This window comes from Melospiza georgiana, chromosome Z (genome assembly GCF_028018845.1).
Source record: "Melospiza georgiana isolate bMelGeo1 chromosome Z, bMelGeo1.pri, whole genome shotgun sequence".
In the NCBI taxonomy this organism is placed as follows: Eukaryota; Metazoa; Chordata; class Aves; order Passeriformes; family Passerellidae; genus Melospiza; species Melospiza georgiana.
Genome location: NC_080465.1, coordinates 78868971 through 78883197, shown reverse-complemented (window position 1 = coordinate 78883197; position 14227 = coordinate 78868971). Strand labels below are relative to the sequence as shown.

At 36.8% G+C, this 14227-nt stretch overlaps 1 protein-coding gene across 1 annotated transcript in view; it reads left to right on the top strand.

Annotated features, from left to right (window-relative positions):
• The window catches only part of RIT2 (Ras like without CAAX 2), a 176468-nt gene that overhangs the window by 49335 nt on the left and 112906 nt on the right, over positions 1-14227 (top strand). Inside the window, exon 2 of the mRNA XM_058043736.1 lies at positions 2342-2398. Within this exon, the coding sequence (XP_057899719.1) occupies positions 2342-2398 (57 nt within the window). The remainder of the gene's footprint in view (positions 1-2341; positions 2399-14227) is intronic.

Below are 14227 nucleotides of genomic sequence, written 5' to 3'. Positions count from 1 at the left end.
AGGAGATTAACTTAAGGCATTTTCACTTCATTACTTCGAGGGTTTCTCTTGACACCTTTCTCAAGTTCTGTACCTCTCCAGATTCATTTTATATCCAATCATAGAAACATAGAACCATTCAGATTGGAGGAGATGTCTGGGATCCTCAAGTCCAGCCATTAACCCGGCACTGCAAAGGCTTGAACTAAACCATGTCCTCACATTCACATTCCTTTGGAACACTTCCACTTTTGCATGCCGCAACAGAAAATTTGATATTTAATACAACATGATTCTTTCAGTCATTATTATTTCAGTCCTCTTGAATCTTGTGAATTTGATGAGGATATAAATGATGTATTGACTCGTGACTGTCTCAGGCAAGAGGAAAAACATTTACCATGAGTTCTGCCTGTCCTCTGAGAATCTTTATTTCAATTATAACTACAGATTTTGTGACGCAGGCATAGCTCCAGAAGGAAACAGAATGAGATCAGATGCAGAATAGTTTGGGGTGTTTTTTAAAGAAAAAATAAAAAAGCTTGGCAAGAAAAAGTAGCAGGTAGTGAAGAAAATTGAATTAATTTGTGGTATAGGGCCTCAGGAAGCTGGAAATCTGTAGGCATAAACCATATGAGCAGCATCTCTGCTAGCTGCCTCAGCTCCTAAGAGCAAAGTAGGCAGATCACATCAGACATGAATTTGTTCTTCATAAACCACTAACAGCATTCAGAACAGAGGTGGCTAAAACTCTGTCACGATTTAAAAAAAACCCAAAAAACAAAACAGGCGTCTAACCTGGAAATAAAAGTGTCAAACATGTATAGTGCTTAAAAGTAATGCATCTGAAAACATATAATACAGAAGACATGAGTGTGACTGTAGATAGATTTATTGCTCTATAATATATGTGGACTGAATGAGCTTTTTTTTTACACAGTTACCCTCTCTGGGTATCTATGAATTTATAATGCTGCTTCTTAGCATTTATATTTGTCTAAGATGCACTAAAGATGCAATAATTTATTAACATGCTAATAAATGTTTAATACTTCTCCTCTTTATCATTTTATAAAACTTTCTCCCTAGCCTCTGTTCCTTGAAAATATGAGAAGGACAAGCATGAAACTAAAACAATGCTGTTTGAGAAGTCGATATATTTATATGCAGATTTTTAAAATGTCTCTCATCTTGCTCATAACCTCTGTTGTGCATGTTGTTGCAAACAGCTGAGATGTTCAAGACACGAGGGAAAATCTCATGTTGGATTTCTTGTTTTGTGACTGATAGTTATGTTTCAGGTAGGGTACCTTTTTAAAAAACTACCTATATAGTAGCTGTAGATGAATTTTAATGCGAGAAAAAATAGAAAGAAAATGTTTTAAAAATCAAGCATTATTTTAAAAAATTTCTTTTACCCTTTTCCCCCCTTCTATTTTATTAGAATTCACATATTTAAGTTTTGAAAGTTTTTATTTACAACTGTCATGTTTTGGGAGATTCAACTTACTTGAAATTCAAACTTATGAGGAAAAAAAACAAAGGAAATGTAACTTCCCAAGTTCATCTAATGGCTATGATGTTATTGTAGTCACTGAATACCCAAATTTACTTTCATGGCTTTTCAAGGTCAATGAACTTCACATGTCATGTTAGACAGGACATGAAAGTTGATGTGTTTCTACATAAATTGGAATTTCACTTCCAATTCAAAACTTTTCACCTATTTCACTTTCCACTTTCATAGTTTGCCACCTATTCCAAATGGCAGAATGCAGTTTTCCTGAAGTCTCATGTAACTTTCCTAAAAGCAGTTAATATTCAGTCATGAACCAGTCTCTTCAGAAGAAAGGTTCTCTGGGTGGTTAAGAGGAGACTTCATCTGTTGCATCAATTTTAATGAATTAGGTATTGCTAAATACACCAGAAATCAAGCTAGGCACTCCAGTAACTGGCACTTTGTAGCACTGTGAAAACCTTAATGAATCAGTCTTCTAAGTCTTGTTTTATGTTTTTGTCATGACAATTTTAATCTGAATGCAATATCAGATTAACAGTATTTTCCAAGTGTTAAAAACTTGGTACACAGGAGTGGTACAAAGAAGACTGGAAATTAAGACAATTAAAGAGGTTTAATACGTATTTTTCTTCATTTATCAGCTCTGAGTTATCAATGTAGAGCCAATGCATTGTTGCAGAAGTAGACATAGAACAAAATTGTGCTCACAATCTGAACTGATACTTGCATGAGTGACTTATCCATGTGTTCTTCTGGCTGTTTCTATTTAATGGTGGTAATATAATTGTTTTTTCTTAATGGTGGTAATATAATTATTTTTTCTTCCCTCTCCTTCCTCTGCAGCAATGACAATGCAGTTCATTAGTCATCGATTCCCTGACTACCATGACCCAACTATAGGTGAGTACAGGCTTTTCCCCCCTTCATCCCTTTCAGTTTCTCTGCCTGTGTGAGACTGAGATATTGTATTTGCTGGGAATGTCTCGACGAAGGCAGGAATGATGAATTTGACTCGCTGCTCTCAGAAGATTAATTTATTACTTTACAATACTATATTATATTAAAGAATACTATATTATACTGAAGAATGCAGAAAACACTTACTGAATGCTAAAAACTCATGGGTCTTTCCAGAGTCACAACACAGCTTGGCCCTGATTGGCCAAAGAGTCAAAATAATCCACACCAGAATCCAATAAAACAATCACTTGTAAGTAAACAATCTCCAAACACATTCCACATGTGAGCACAGCACAAGAGAAGCAAATGAGGTAAATATTGTTTTCCTTTTCTCTGAAGCCTCTCAGCTTCCCAGGAGAAAAATCCTGGGCAAAGAGATTTTTTCAGAAAATGTGAATGCTACAGTGAGACAATGAGAAGCTGCTTCTAAAAGGCCCTTGGATAGAAGCAAGATTTGCAAACTTTAGATTACACCTTAATTTTGTGATGACGACTGAATTGTGTCATGGCCTTTCCATAGATATTTCTTCCTGATGCTCTTTATGCAAAATCTCTTTCAAAAACAGGTTTCTGCCATTCATGCATTTTAACTATTAATGTTGTGCATTTATAACTACAGAATATGGAACAAAATTGCTAAAGAATATGAAAAATCTAATCTGGAGTCAGATATGTTTGTCTGCTTTTTTACATTTTGTTATTTTAGTGCTATTTCATGTGTTAAAATCTTAGCTGACCTCCTCTAAAAACATCAAATGATGACTCAATCAAATAGAGTTGTGCTCTGGGACTCTACACTCTGCTAACTTTGTTGGGTTTACCTACTTTATAAACTTGTGAATATAGAAATTTACACATATCTATTTCACACTTTATGACAATACATGTTTTTATCTGAAATAATCTTTAAACGCTGTGTGACTGTCAGAACTGCATGTTTATTCATTTAAGAGTGTCTTTATTACTTAAATTTACTTATGCTTACATTTATACACACTATCTGTGTGCAATATTTAATTATAACAAGAGAATTATGACAGAACTGGGTCCAATAATTGGAAACTGCACTAAAATCATCTGTATTTCCAAAGACTTTGGGGTAAAAAAAGAGAAAGCAATTCCTTTCAGACAAAAAAATTTTTGTTTTCTTTGAAATTTTCAAGTATTTCAAACTCATCTTTAACTTCTATAAAACTATTGTATCGCTCTACAGAGCAGACAATGACAGTTTTAATTTTTATTTGTTATTTCTATAGTATTCCACATTTTCTGGATTTTAGGTCTTGGTAAATGGTTGTAACTTAAATAATGAAAAAATATGTAAATTCTTCATGTCATTAGTAATTTTATAGCTGTTAAAAAATTGCGAAACACCAATGGGATGTGTCATCTCTAAAGAAGGCAAAACTACCGTGGAATTTCTACAAATTCTTTTGTTCTTCTCAGAAAAAAAATGAAATCAATAAATCTAATTGGAAAAGAGGAACATTATTAGTTATCGACATCACTAACTTAGGTCCCTACATCCATCTTTATTGTTAGCTATTCACCTGCCATCAGTATTTATTCCAATATTGTATCTCATCATAATCTTAACTTATTGGTCTCTAGACACCACCACAATATGAATAATAGATAATCATGAAGAGAAGGAAAGCTTATGGTTCATTCAAAATACATACTGCAGGAATGCCTTGAGGACTAGATCAGGATGAAGGTCTCCTTGGGTGAGAAAGTGTTTCTACTCAGTAAAACCAACACTAAAGAGGAGGAGAGAGGCTAAAAGTGAACAGGGAATTATTGAATTCCATCTCACCCAGCTGGCTAGACACAGAGTGGAAGTACAAGTTTTTCTCTTCAGCACTTCTCGCATGATGAGGACATCCTGAAAAATTCTTATTACTATCTGGGCTCTAAAACACATACTAAATAGAAGAGAATGATCTTGTCTAAATATTTATGTTTTTCCTTAGGTAAATTTGTGTATGACCCCTTAAAATTGTACTTAAAACAAAAAGAACAAGTAGAAGGAATCACTTGCTGCCACATCTATAATAACAAACACATAATTTACTACTGGTTACAGATCCAGTAGTAGGATATTTTTACTATTTAGCCCATCAGCCTAAAGAAAGTAAGGGAATCCAAAATGAGCACTTCCAGGACCAAAACTATCCTGATTTCAGGGGAAAAGGTTATTCCTCTAAAGTCATGAGGAGATAGACACAGATGCTTTGTGTCATGGGGAAGTTACCATCAAAGATCAGGGCAGTGATATCTCCCGCCAGAGTTTTGTTTCTCATTGTAACCCAGCAGATGATGCAGAAATTACAAAACGGGCCATATATGAAATCTATATTCAAGCTGGCTGAGTGACAAAGCAAAAAATTAAATACAATTTTTCTTCTCTCTCTGGATATCAATTTTTAGCCTTTGCCTTGTACCATACATTCCAGGCCCCTTCCATTCCTCAGCAATTTTTATCTTGTTTATGGAACCTATGTGCTGTCCTGAACTTTCATAAGCACCTGGCCTCACTTTTTTTAGGGATATTTCTTTGGAGATAAATAGTTCTGTGTACCTGCAATTTTATTTTTCTGGGCATTTTTAAGGAAGAGAGGTTCCTATCGAGGTCACTGAAGGGGTGATCCTGTCCAGAAAAAAAATTCTATAGTGTGTTTAAATGATAATCCACAGATTTCCAGTGTTAATCAAACTATTGAGACTACCGCTCTTCAGCTGAGCATTAAGATAAGATGGATTGTCTCATTTGCTTGACATGTACAAAAGACTCTAATAAATACCCACCTAATTTTTTCTGATGCTCTTGCACTACCTATTACGTTCTCTTTATTTTCTATTATATGACATTGTGGTGGCAGTGACCATGATGCTTAACTGTGCAAATTTAGCCAAAATTTAAAGATGTAGTGCTAACCAAATTGATGTTGTCCCTCCTTGCTCCTGATGGAACTTTTTTTAATTAATTGTCCTATAACAAATAGATGGTAGTGAAATAGAGGCGCCGTTCTAAACAGCATCATTGTCCCTGAAATTCCAGAAATCTATCACTTTCAGTTTTAAGGGCAAGTTGTTGATGACCCTGGGGCTACCAAAATATTGACAATCACTTTATAATTTAAAACTTTTCAGTGCCCATTTTAGGCATTGACATGGAAGTAGAATAATAATTTCAGCTGGTTTTAATTTCCGTGGATTCCTGTGAAATAGTTTGTTATACATACATATACTTCAAATGTGTTAATTTTGATCTTGAAAGGGCTATGCAAATAGGTTTAGAATTATTTACATGTCTTTTCTCTCTATGTTTATGATTTATGTAGACTTTTGAAGAATTTAACGGATGTTTTGTGCATACACATAAATACAGAACTAGATGTGTCAGTATTCATTTAAAATATAGAGTAAACATTGATTAAAAAGTTTAATGCTACCTGAATTGCTAATTTTAATGCTGTCACTTTGAGTTTAATGCCACTTCAAGATCAAATGTGTATAGCGGCCATATTTTAGATTTGCTACAAGCATTGCAGCTCAAAATTTTGAGACAGAAACATATTACTTTTGTAAGTAAAGGGGGAGAGGAAGGGTAAAATTTGTATTAGACTGTATATAAGAAAAAAATCAGAGCTTAGCATTTTGTGAAAATTAATTTATTTTAGAGCGCATTTAATATTTAATTGTAGTCAACAATGGGCATAAATTCCAAGTGGCGGTGGATGTGATAATTTTCTGGAACAAATGGCTAAGAGCAATTTACAGTCTGCACCGTCTTTGGCAACATCACAGAGAGTTAATGCAAGTGGACTGTCAGGAAAGGAAGCACGACACAGAGCAGCAAACTGGACAGGCTCCAAGGTGCTCATTAACCATGTGACTAATCTTAAAATGAATACATAATGCAAACGAGATGCGAGAGCAGCTTCCTGTTTTGGTGAGATATCACTGCATGAGATTGTGTCAAATGAGCAGTTGAGGGCATTAAGGCTGTGTCAATGTCAAACTCTAATTGAAATGGGTGTGGGATGGAAAGCACTCCAGCATTAAGCACATGAATTTCCATGAGGTTCCCTAATGAAGTGCTGCGTTCACCAATGCATCAAATAAAATGCATTTACTCATCTTTAATAAGATGCTGGAAGCGCGGGGGTGAATTTCAGACAAAAAAAAAAAAAAGAAAATGGGGCTGGAAATATTCTAGGTTTATATCATGAGCACCAAAAAATGTCTGTGATATAAAGATTGTGTTGGTTTTGAAGGGGCAATAATGAAAATGTATAAAGCAAGGGAAATACAAACTCGTTAAAAATAAAAGAGGACAAATGTGGGACACATCTGCTAGATCTATTCTAAAAGTTTTATTCACATTTATATTTAGGGTACAAATAGTTTCCAGAACATTTCTGCTCTTATATAAAATGTGAATGCATGTGTAGATCATCCCTAAATTAATTCTCATTCCCTTTCTTTATATAGAAAATAAATATTTAGATTGGACTGAGCACATCACAACTAGATTTGAGCCCCAAAATTATTTGTTTTCTTTTTTATTTTCTTTTTTTTCTTTCATTCATCATTCTCCATATATTTATTGGCCCTATCTGAGGTGGCATAAAAAATTCATATAAAATGATCAATTTGTCTCCAAGGACTGTCTTCCAAGGGTATTCACACTGATTATGTAGATGTAGCAATATTGCCTCTATTTTCCATATTCATCATTGTTCAAAACAAGAAATGAAGAATGTACAAGAATACTGGTGCATGCCTTTGAACCATATTCTTAAATTTGTGCTTTTATTTTTCATTTTGTTGTCTATTGGTGTTATCTGCGTTATTAAGAGATTGATAATCACTTTTGATGCAAGCCATTTAGACTTAGGTATATCAAAAAGAACAGAGATTATGGATACTCTGAATAAGGCTCACCTTTAGACATCCAAATTATAAATTCTGCGCATGAATCTTGTATCTTGGTGAGATTCAGGGAGGTTTAGGAGCGGAGATTCAGTTCTTTGCTCTCTTCCTTTATCACAGTTTTTGGGAGCCATTTGAGATCCTCGGGAGCATGTCCAGAGAAGGGAACAGAGCTGAGAAAGGGTCTGGAGCACAAGTCTGATGAGAAGTGACCTGGGGAGATGCGGGGGCTCAGCCTGGAGCAAAGGAGGCTCAGGGGGGCCCTTGTGGCTCTGCACAGCTCCTGACAGGAGGGGACAGCCGGGGGGAGGGTTGAGCTCTGTTCCCAGGAAACCAGGACAGAACAAAAGGAAAAGGCCGCAACTTGCTCCAGAGAAGGTTTACATTGGATAAATATATTTTTTTTCCCCCTGAAAGGGTATTAAGCAGTGGCACAGGCTGCCAGGGCAGCGACGGTCCCTGTAGGTGTGGCACCTGGAGACATAGGTTAGTGGTGGGTTTGACAGTGCTGGGTTAACAGCTGGACTCAGTGATCTCAGGGCTCTTTTCCAACCTAAAGTGTTCAGTGAAGGATCCTGTGCCCTGCAGTCCTGCTTTGGTTCAGGATCCCCACCCAGAAGGCTGTAGATCTTCCAGAGGTCCTGTGTGGCTGATGTCTGTCCCCCTGTGAGTGTGACATGGGATCTATGGATCACCAGAGCCCTTCTAGTCCAGTGAATGAAAACCAGAAACATTCCCAAGAGTATAACAAGCGTCCAGACTCCAGTATGGACAACTAGATAGCATCCACACTTCAGGGTAAGGATATTTTAGCTACCTACCTTGCATATAGACAAATACTCCGTAGGTTTCTAAATCTAGATGCCTGAAGATGAATTGTGGTGCATTCTCTGATGGCTCTAACAGAACAAGGACCTTCACAAATCATTGTGATACCTCTCAGAGTGTCTGGATAGAGGAAAATGAAGAGCGAGGTGTGCTGTGCACCATCCTTGCTAAGGTGGCAAAAGAAAGGAGAACACTGTCATGTGTCTGGCAGTGTACGTTCTTCCACAGCAAGAGAAAAATAAGCCATGCATAGGAAAACAGGGAGTAGCATCAAGAAATTAAGAATGGAAAAAGTGCCCAAAATGCTCAGTTAGTTTAGATTTCAAGGAGGCAATAACACGCCTTCTGCTTAGTGTTACTATTCCATCCCACTATGAAAGGAAATACAAATTATTTGAAGGCACAGAGAGGGGAGACTGGAAAATCACAGCAGATTTTTCTCTCTCTGATAGGAACAATTTGATTTGAAAGCCAAAAATAATCCTATTTCTCTTTGAGATATTTCTTTTTAAAATGCGGTATTTTTTCTTTAAAGTGCACATTAGTGATAGTGGGATAATCTCTCAACATTTCAGTATGAGACATGTTTGTCTTAGACGAAGTCTCAGATCATGATGAAATTTGATTCCTTCTGTTGAGAACTTCAGTATTTTTCTTGTTAAAGGACTAGTCTGGTCCAATTCTAAACATGCTGTGTTACTGTATATATACTGTATATATGCAGTATATATACTGTATATATGTGTATATCATATACTGCTGTATGATTTCCTGCTCTAATGTTAAACTTTCCTTCTTTGTATTTTGATTTCATGAGGCAGCTGTCCAGTCCTAAATTGTTTTCAGACTTGATACAAAAAGTATCAAACAAGAAGTTGCATTTTTCTGCCTGTACTAAAGGGGAATCACCCCTGAAATCCTGGTCATAATTTTAATGTCCAGCATTCAGGTTTTCTTACACAAACTACACATGGAATTATTTTTAGGGCTGTTTAAATCAGGTGACAGCTCTTTTTCGATTAACATTTTCAAACACCAGGGAAACGTTGATTAATCTAATAATTTTCTTTTGGTAACATCTCTGATACAAGCAATATCAGAGCAGCAAATGCATTCAGTGTCTTTTTAGAGAGTAGGAACCCCAGGGATCTGATTCTCCAGTCATCATCTCCCCTCTGAAGTCACCAAACAACTCCTCAAAATTTGGAATGTTGGTCAGAACACCTTGAAGAGAATTTTGGCCTGCACTTCAGCCTTGGCAGTGCAGTGGTGTGGGTCTGTCTCACATGCCCTTAGAAAACTGAACACTGCAGCTCTGCTGGCAGATTCACTTCAGGCACAGCAGCGCCAGGCAGCAGCCGCAGCTGTGGGCCCCTGCTTCACCACGCTGTGAAGAGGAGGAAATAGTGTAGAGATCAAGTGTAGAGCCATCTATCTAGAGCTATTAATATTATAATGTATTAATATACAAAGATATTAGTCTCTCCGTGCAGATATTAATACCCGGAGCTATTAGTATCTCCGTGTAGATATTAGTACCTGGAGCTATTCTTTACCCTAAAGCATGAGCAAGGATTGATGCATGAGCTGTCGCCTGCTAGGAGCAGACGCTGGAGACTCTGAAACATTCTGTACTTTTGTGACATGAAATAAGCCAAATCTTATAAATAAAACTCATTTGTGAAGAAAAAGAGGAAATCCCACTCTCCATCGCTGCCCTTTTCCCAGCCTCACTGGCTCTCTGGCATTCATTGAACAGTTTTTCAAGCTGATTCAGTAGTATTCCAAAAGAAAATTAAGCCACTCCAACATGGAATAGCTGCCTGAAAGGTTACTGAGTTAAAATTTTTGATTAAAAAAATAGTTCTCAAACCTCAAATAGTCAAAAGGGATCATGTAGAAACAAATATGTGGAAAAGGTGGTATAAGTGGGGATGAAAGAGATCAGAAATGGTTTTATTTCTGGGACAGGTGAGGTGTGAAAACCCAGTCAAGCGTCGCATGCATTCACTCTCAGACACCATTCCATGAGCCAAAATTCCTTCACAAGTTGATCTCTGCTGTCAAAAATAGCAGTGGCAATTACCTGTGCCATGGTGTGAGATTCCTTGGGCTATTGAACATCTCCAAAGGAGGAAAACTGGTTAAATGGCCCTGTGACCTTTCATGGCTCTATACATCCTCAGTTGGAGCATTTATCTAATCAGAATTACCTAAAATGATAATCTGGCTGGTGATATGACCTCCCTTTCTCCATTGTTTTAGAAATTAAGAAAATGAACAAATGACTCTGTTATGAGCAAAACCTGGCAGGTGGTGAGTGGTGGTCAGCAGAGTTAAATCCATTGGTAGAAAGCTATGAGGGGTGCTGTGATTTTATTATTTTATTTATCCAAAATCCGTGCTCAACGAATGCTTACTATGGCTGGAAGAGGACAGAAAAGTGTTTACCTTGTGTGCTGTCAGGAGAGATCTATGCTTGCCTCATGTTCACATGCAAAAAAGCACAATACCCCTTGGCTGATAATGGTTCATATTTATTATTTCCCATACTCCATTAATTTTCTTTGTGCTGGAAGTAGAATATATTCCTGCCTTGGCCATCTTCTCTTCACTGAAAAGGGTCAGTGGAGGATCAAAGCATGGTATATTACCCTTCTATTTCTTCTGGAAACCTGAGATTAATTGTGTATCTGCTAAATACAAAAAGAATATATGAATAACCAAAAAACTTTATAGAAGTGTGACTTGGTGGTTGTTCTTCTTAAGCATTGATTAGTCAGATTAAAACTGAGGGAGGAAGAAAAAAGCCCTTTCTTATAAATACAATACAAAAGCATTTCTGTGGTATATTTTTATGATAATAGCAATAGTAAGAATAATTATAATAATGAAATATTTTTATTAAAATTATTTTATAGTATCTTCTCTATTCAGAGTGTAGAAAGAGTCAGTCAGGAATAGAAACCCTTATTAACTTTTTTTTTGTATGTTCTACACAAAACATACAATTCTACACAAAACAGTCAATTTTTTTCTTCATGCCAGCTTTGTACAGGGCAGAAGACCTCCAATTCAGCAATGGGTGGTTTTGGTTTTACTCCATCAAAAAATCTTTGCTTCCCCTGTTTTGATCCACCAAGTCTCTGATTGATAAATTTAGTAGTTTGAAGCAGAAAAAGAGATTAAATGGTTCTCCTAACGGAAGAGAATATTTTCAGAGCTGAGATCTTCAGGTCTCTTCTCAAACCTACAATTATACCCTAATATTAACCCAATAAAGTAAACTGGGGCAATGTTTCCTCCTTAGGTTCTTCTCTGCTCCCTTGTAGTAGATTCTCTCTGGCACACTTTCATTGGGGTGAGCCCCTCATATGATCTGTGGAATTCAGCTCTGAACCTTTAGATCCTGACTGATTTTGGCTGCAGAAAAGATCTGCATCTGGATGGTGACATCAAAAACATGAGAGTTTATATTTTTACCCAGAACTGCTATCCACAGTGAAGTCACACACATATTGTAGTTTCTGATTAGCAGTGTAAGCATGCAAAGTGATAGAACATGATTATCTCACCCTAGCCTCTGCGTCTCGTGTTAGTTAGATGAAGAATTCTTTGAAATATGAAATACAATAAAGAAAGCCTAGGTTCTTGGGGCTAAAGTGGGGTGGAATGTCATTTTTTGTGGCAGATGAGGATGTCCAATGTCCTCAGAATTACATGGCTGAAGCCGGAGTGAACACCAAACTCACTCTGTGGCCTTAGCCCCATGGTTCTGCTGTGGGCATCACAACCCTCATTTGGTGATTGCAATTACCATTAATTGCCTGTAATTACCACTAGGGTCATGAACTTAGAAGGACCTGAAGCGAGAGTTGCAGGCTATGAATAGGGAAAACTTGCTTACCTGTGTCCTGTACATTGTGATTAGCAAAATTATCCCGCAAATGATTTCTGAAATTGAAAGAGACGCCCACGCCACGGTTTTCTAGAGGCGGATGATTTATCACGCTCAATTCAAAATTCCTCATCGCAGGACAAATGTTTCCATTAACCTTTCTTTCATGGAAGCCACCAGCCATCTACACCTTTCTAAATCCAAGGCACCATCCATGCTAATAACCATGCAGATGTAGCCAACTTGCTAATTACTTCCCCTGAAATGACAAGAAGTGAATTCCTAGCTCTCAGATTCTCCCACTCAGTGGCACAAGCACGGACTTGAAAGAGTGGGGAAATTGCTACCTGCTATTCTTGTTCCCCAAGATAAGGGTACTTGGACTCCTGTTAATTATCATGTTTTGATTAAACAGGAGTACTTTGTTCACTTTGTTCATGCACACCTTTGAATGAAATGAAATTTTTCTGGAAGCAGAGGAAATAATGATATGCTTTTATTAAATATTAGTAGCATTATCTACATTGCAAGCAGTTCCTAACAGTCAGTGCAATAGTTTCCCTGAGTTATCTTTAACCTTAACTTGCAAAATTGCTAACTTTTGCAGAGAAATTTTAATTTGTAATAGTTTTATTCACTCAGGTGGGGGACACAACAATTAAAACAGTCTGTTTGGAGGACTACACTGCAAGTTCTGATGAAGACCTAAGCAAGTTTTTTAGGCAACAAACTTTGTCCTACACAATGATTAACACAAAATTGGTCATATATGTGCATATTTGCAGGTTAAAATCATAAATGGTGGCTTTGCTGATAGCAGCATTTGCATCATAACTGAAAGCTGCTTCACTGGACCAAATTACTCAGATCAGCTGTGTCATCTTTTACTTAAATCCATGCTGTGTCTCAGCAGAAAGTTATCATTTAAAAGAGGTGGCTAAACCTAGAAGAATTCTGTGTTTCACAATGTGTTGCTATGTAAGAATGGAATAAGTTTCTCCATCCATGTGCTTGGGGAAATGAAGGAAGAGGGGTGCAGAGGGTTGTTTTCGAGACTTCATCTTGGTTAAAAAAATTGTAAAATAAATTTGACCTTGATCAGAACTTGTAACCGCTGTGACCTTCTGAAAAAGCATTTTGCTTTAATTAATAATAATTTTATTTTGGAGGGGAAAAGTCTCATCTGCAACTAGAAAATAAAATGTTGCAAACAGTAAAATAATAATACATAGTACAGGATTATAAAAATACTCTTTCTGTAGAAGGAGATATTTGCATTGGTGTTTTTTGTGCTTAATTTTCAATCTGCTAATGGCCCTAATATTTTTCCCTGGACTGGATAGTCATATGTACTATAATGCTCACATATCCTGCTGTAATTCATAAACTTTGGGCCCTGATGACAGAGATCTGACTGAGTGCAAGGTGCTGCAAGGCCAGAAAAGGCAGCAAGGGATTTGCCTTGCAGGCCACCAAGGTGCATATTTTTACCTTCTTTGTCTGGAAATCGGTGTCTTACCTTGAATTTTCTATTGTACATTGTGCTTTGTATCTTTGTTGATTACTCTATATAGAAGAAATTCACTCCCATGCAAAACTGTTCAGCACAATCATTCTCAATTTTAGTTGTTCTTGAAAGCTAAGCAGGACATTGCCTCCTTTTCCAGCTGCTTTGTTAATAAACCTCATAATCATGAGAACCCAAAGGGAGAAGGGAAGTTTAACTGGCTCAAAGTTCAGATCAGATTTCTGATCACATGAAACATTTTAGAGCACAGGTAACGCTGTTGTTTTTTGTATTTTTTTTTTTTTACTTACCATAGGCTAAGTGAGATTAAGCTGCTTTTGCTTCCAGTGTTTTTCAGCAAAGAATGAAAGGGCACCACAGTAATGAAACAGCAAGCTGACATTCAAGAAGAGGTTCTTATACACATCCATAGGTAAAACTGAAAAAGAAAGAAAAAAAAAAATAGAAGATGGATTGTGCAATGGATAACCCATTTCCCAATTTAAAAGGCACTGAGTGCATTTCAGGTCACCAAGAAAACTGGCGTGTACTTATCCAAAACTGAAAATCAATCAGGCTGCTTCAGCAGCTCAGTGTT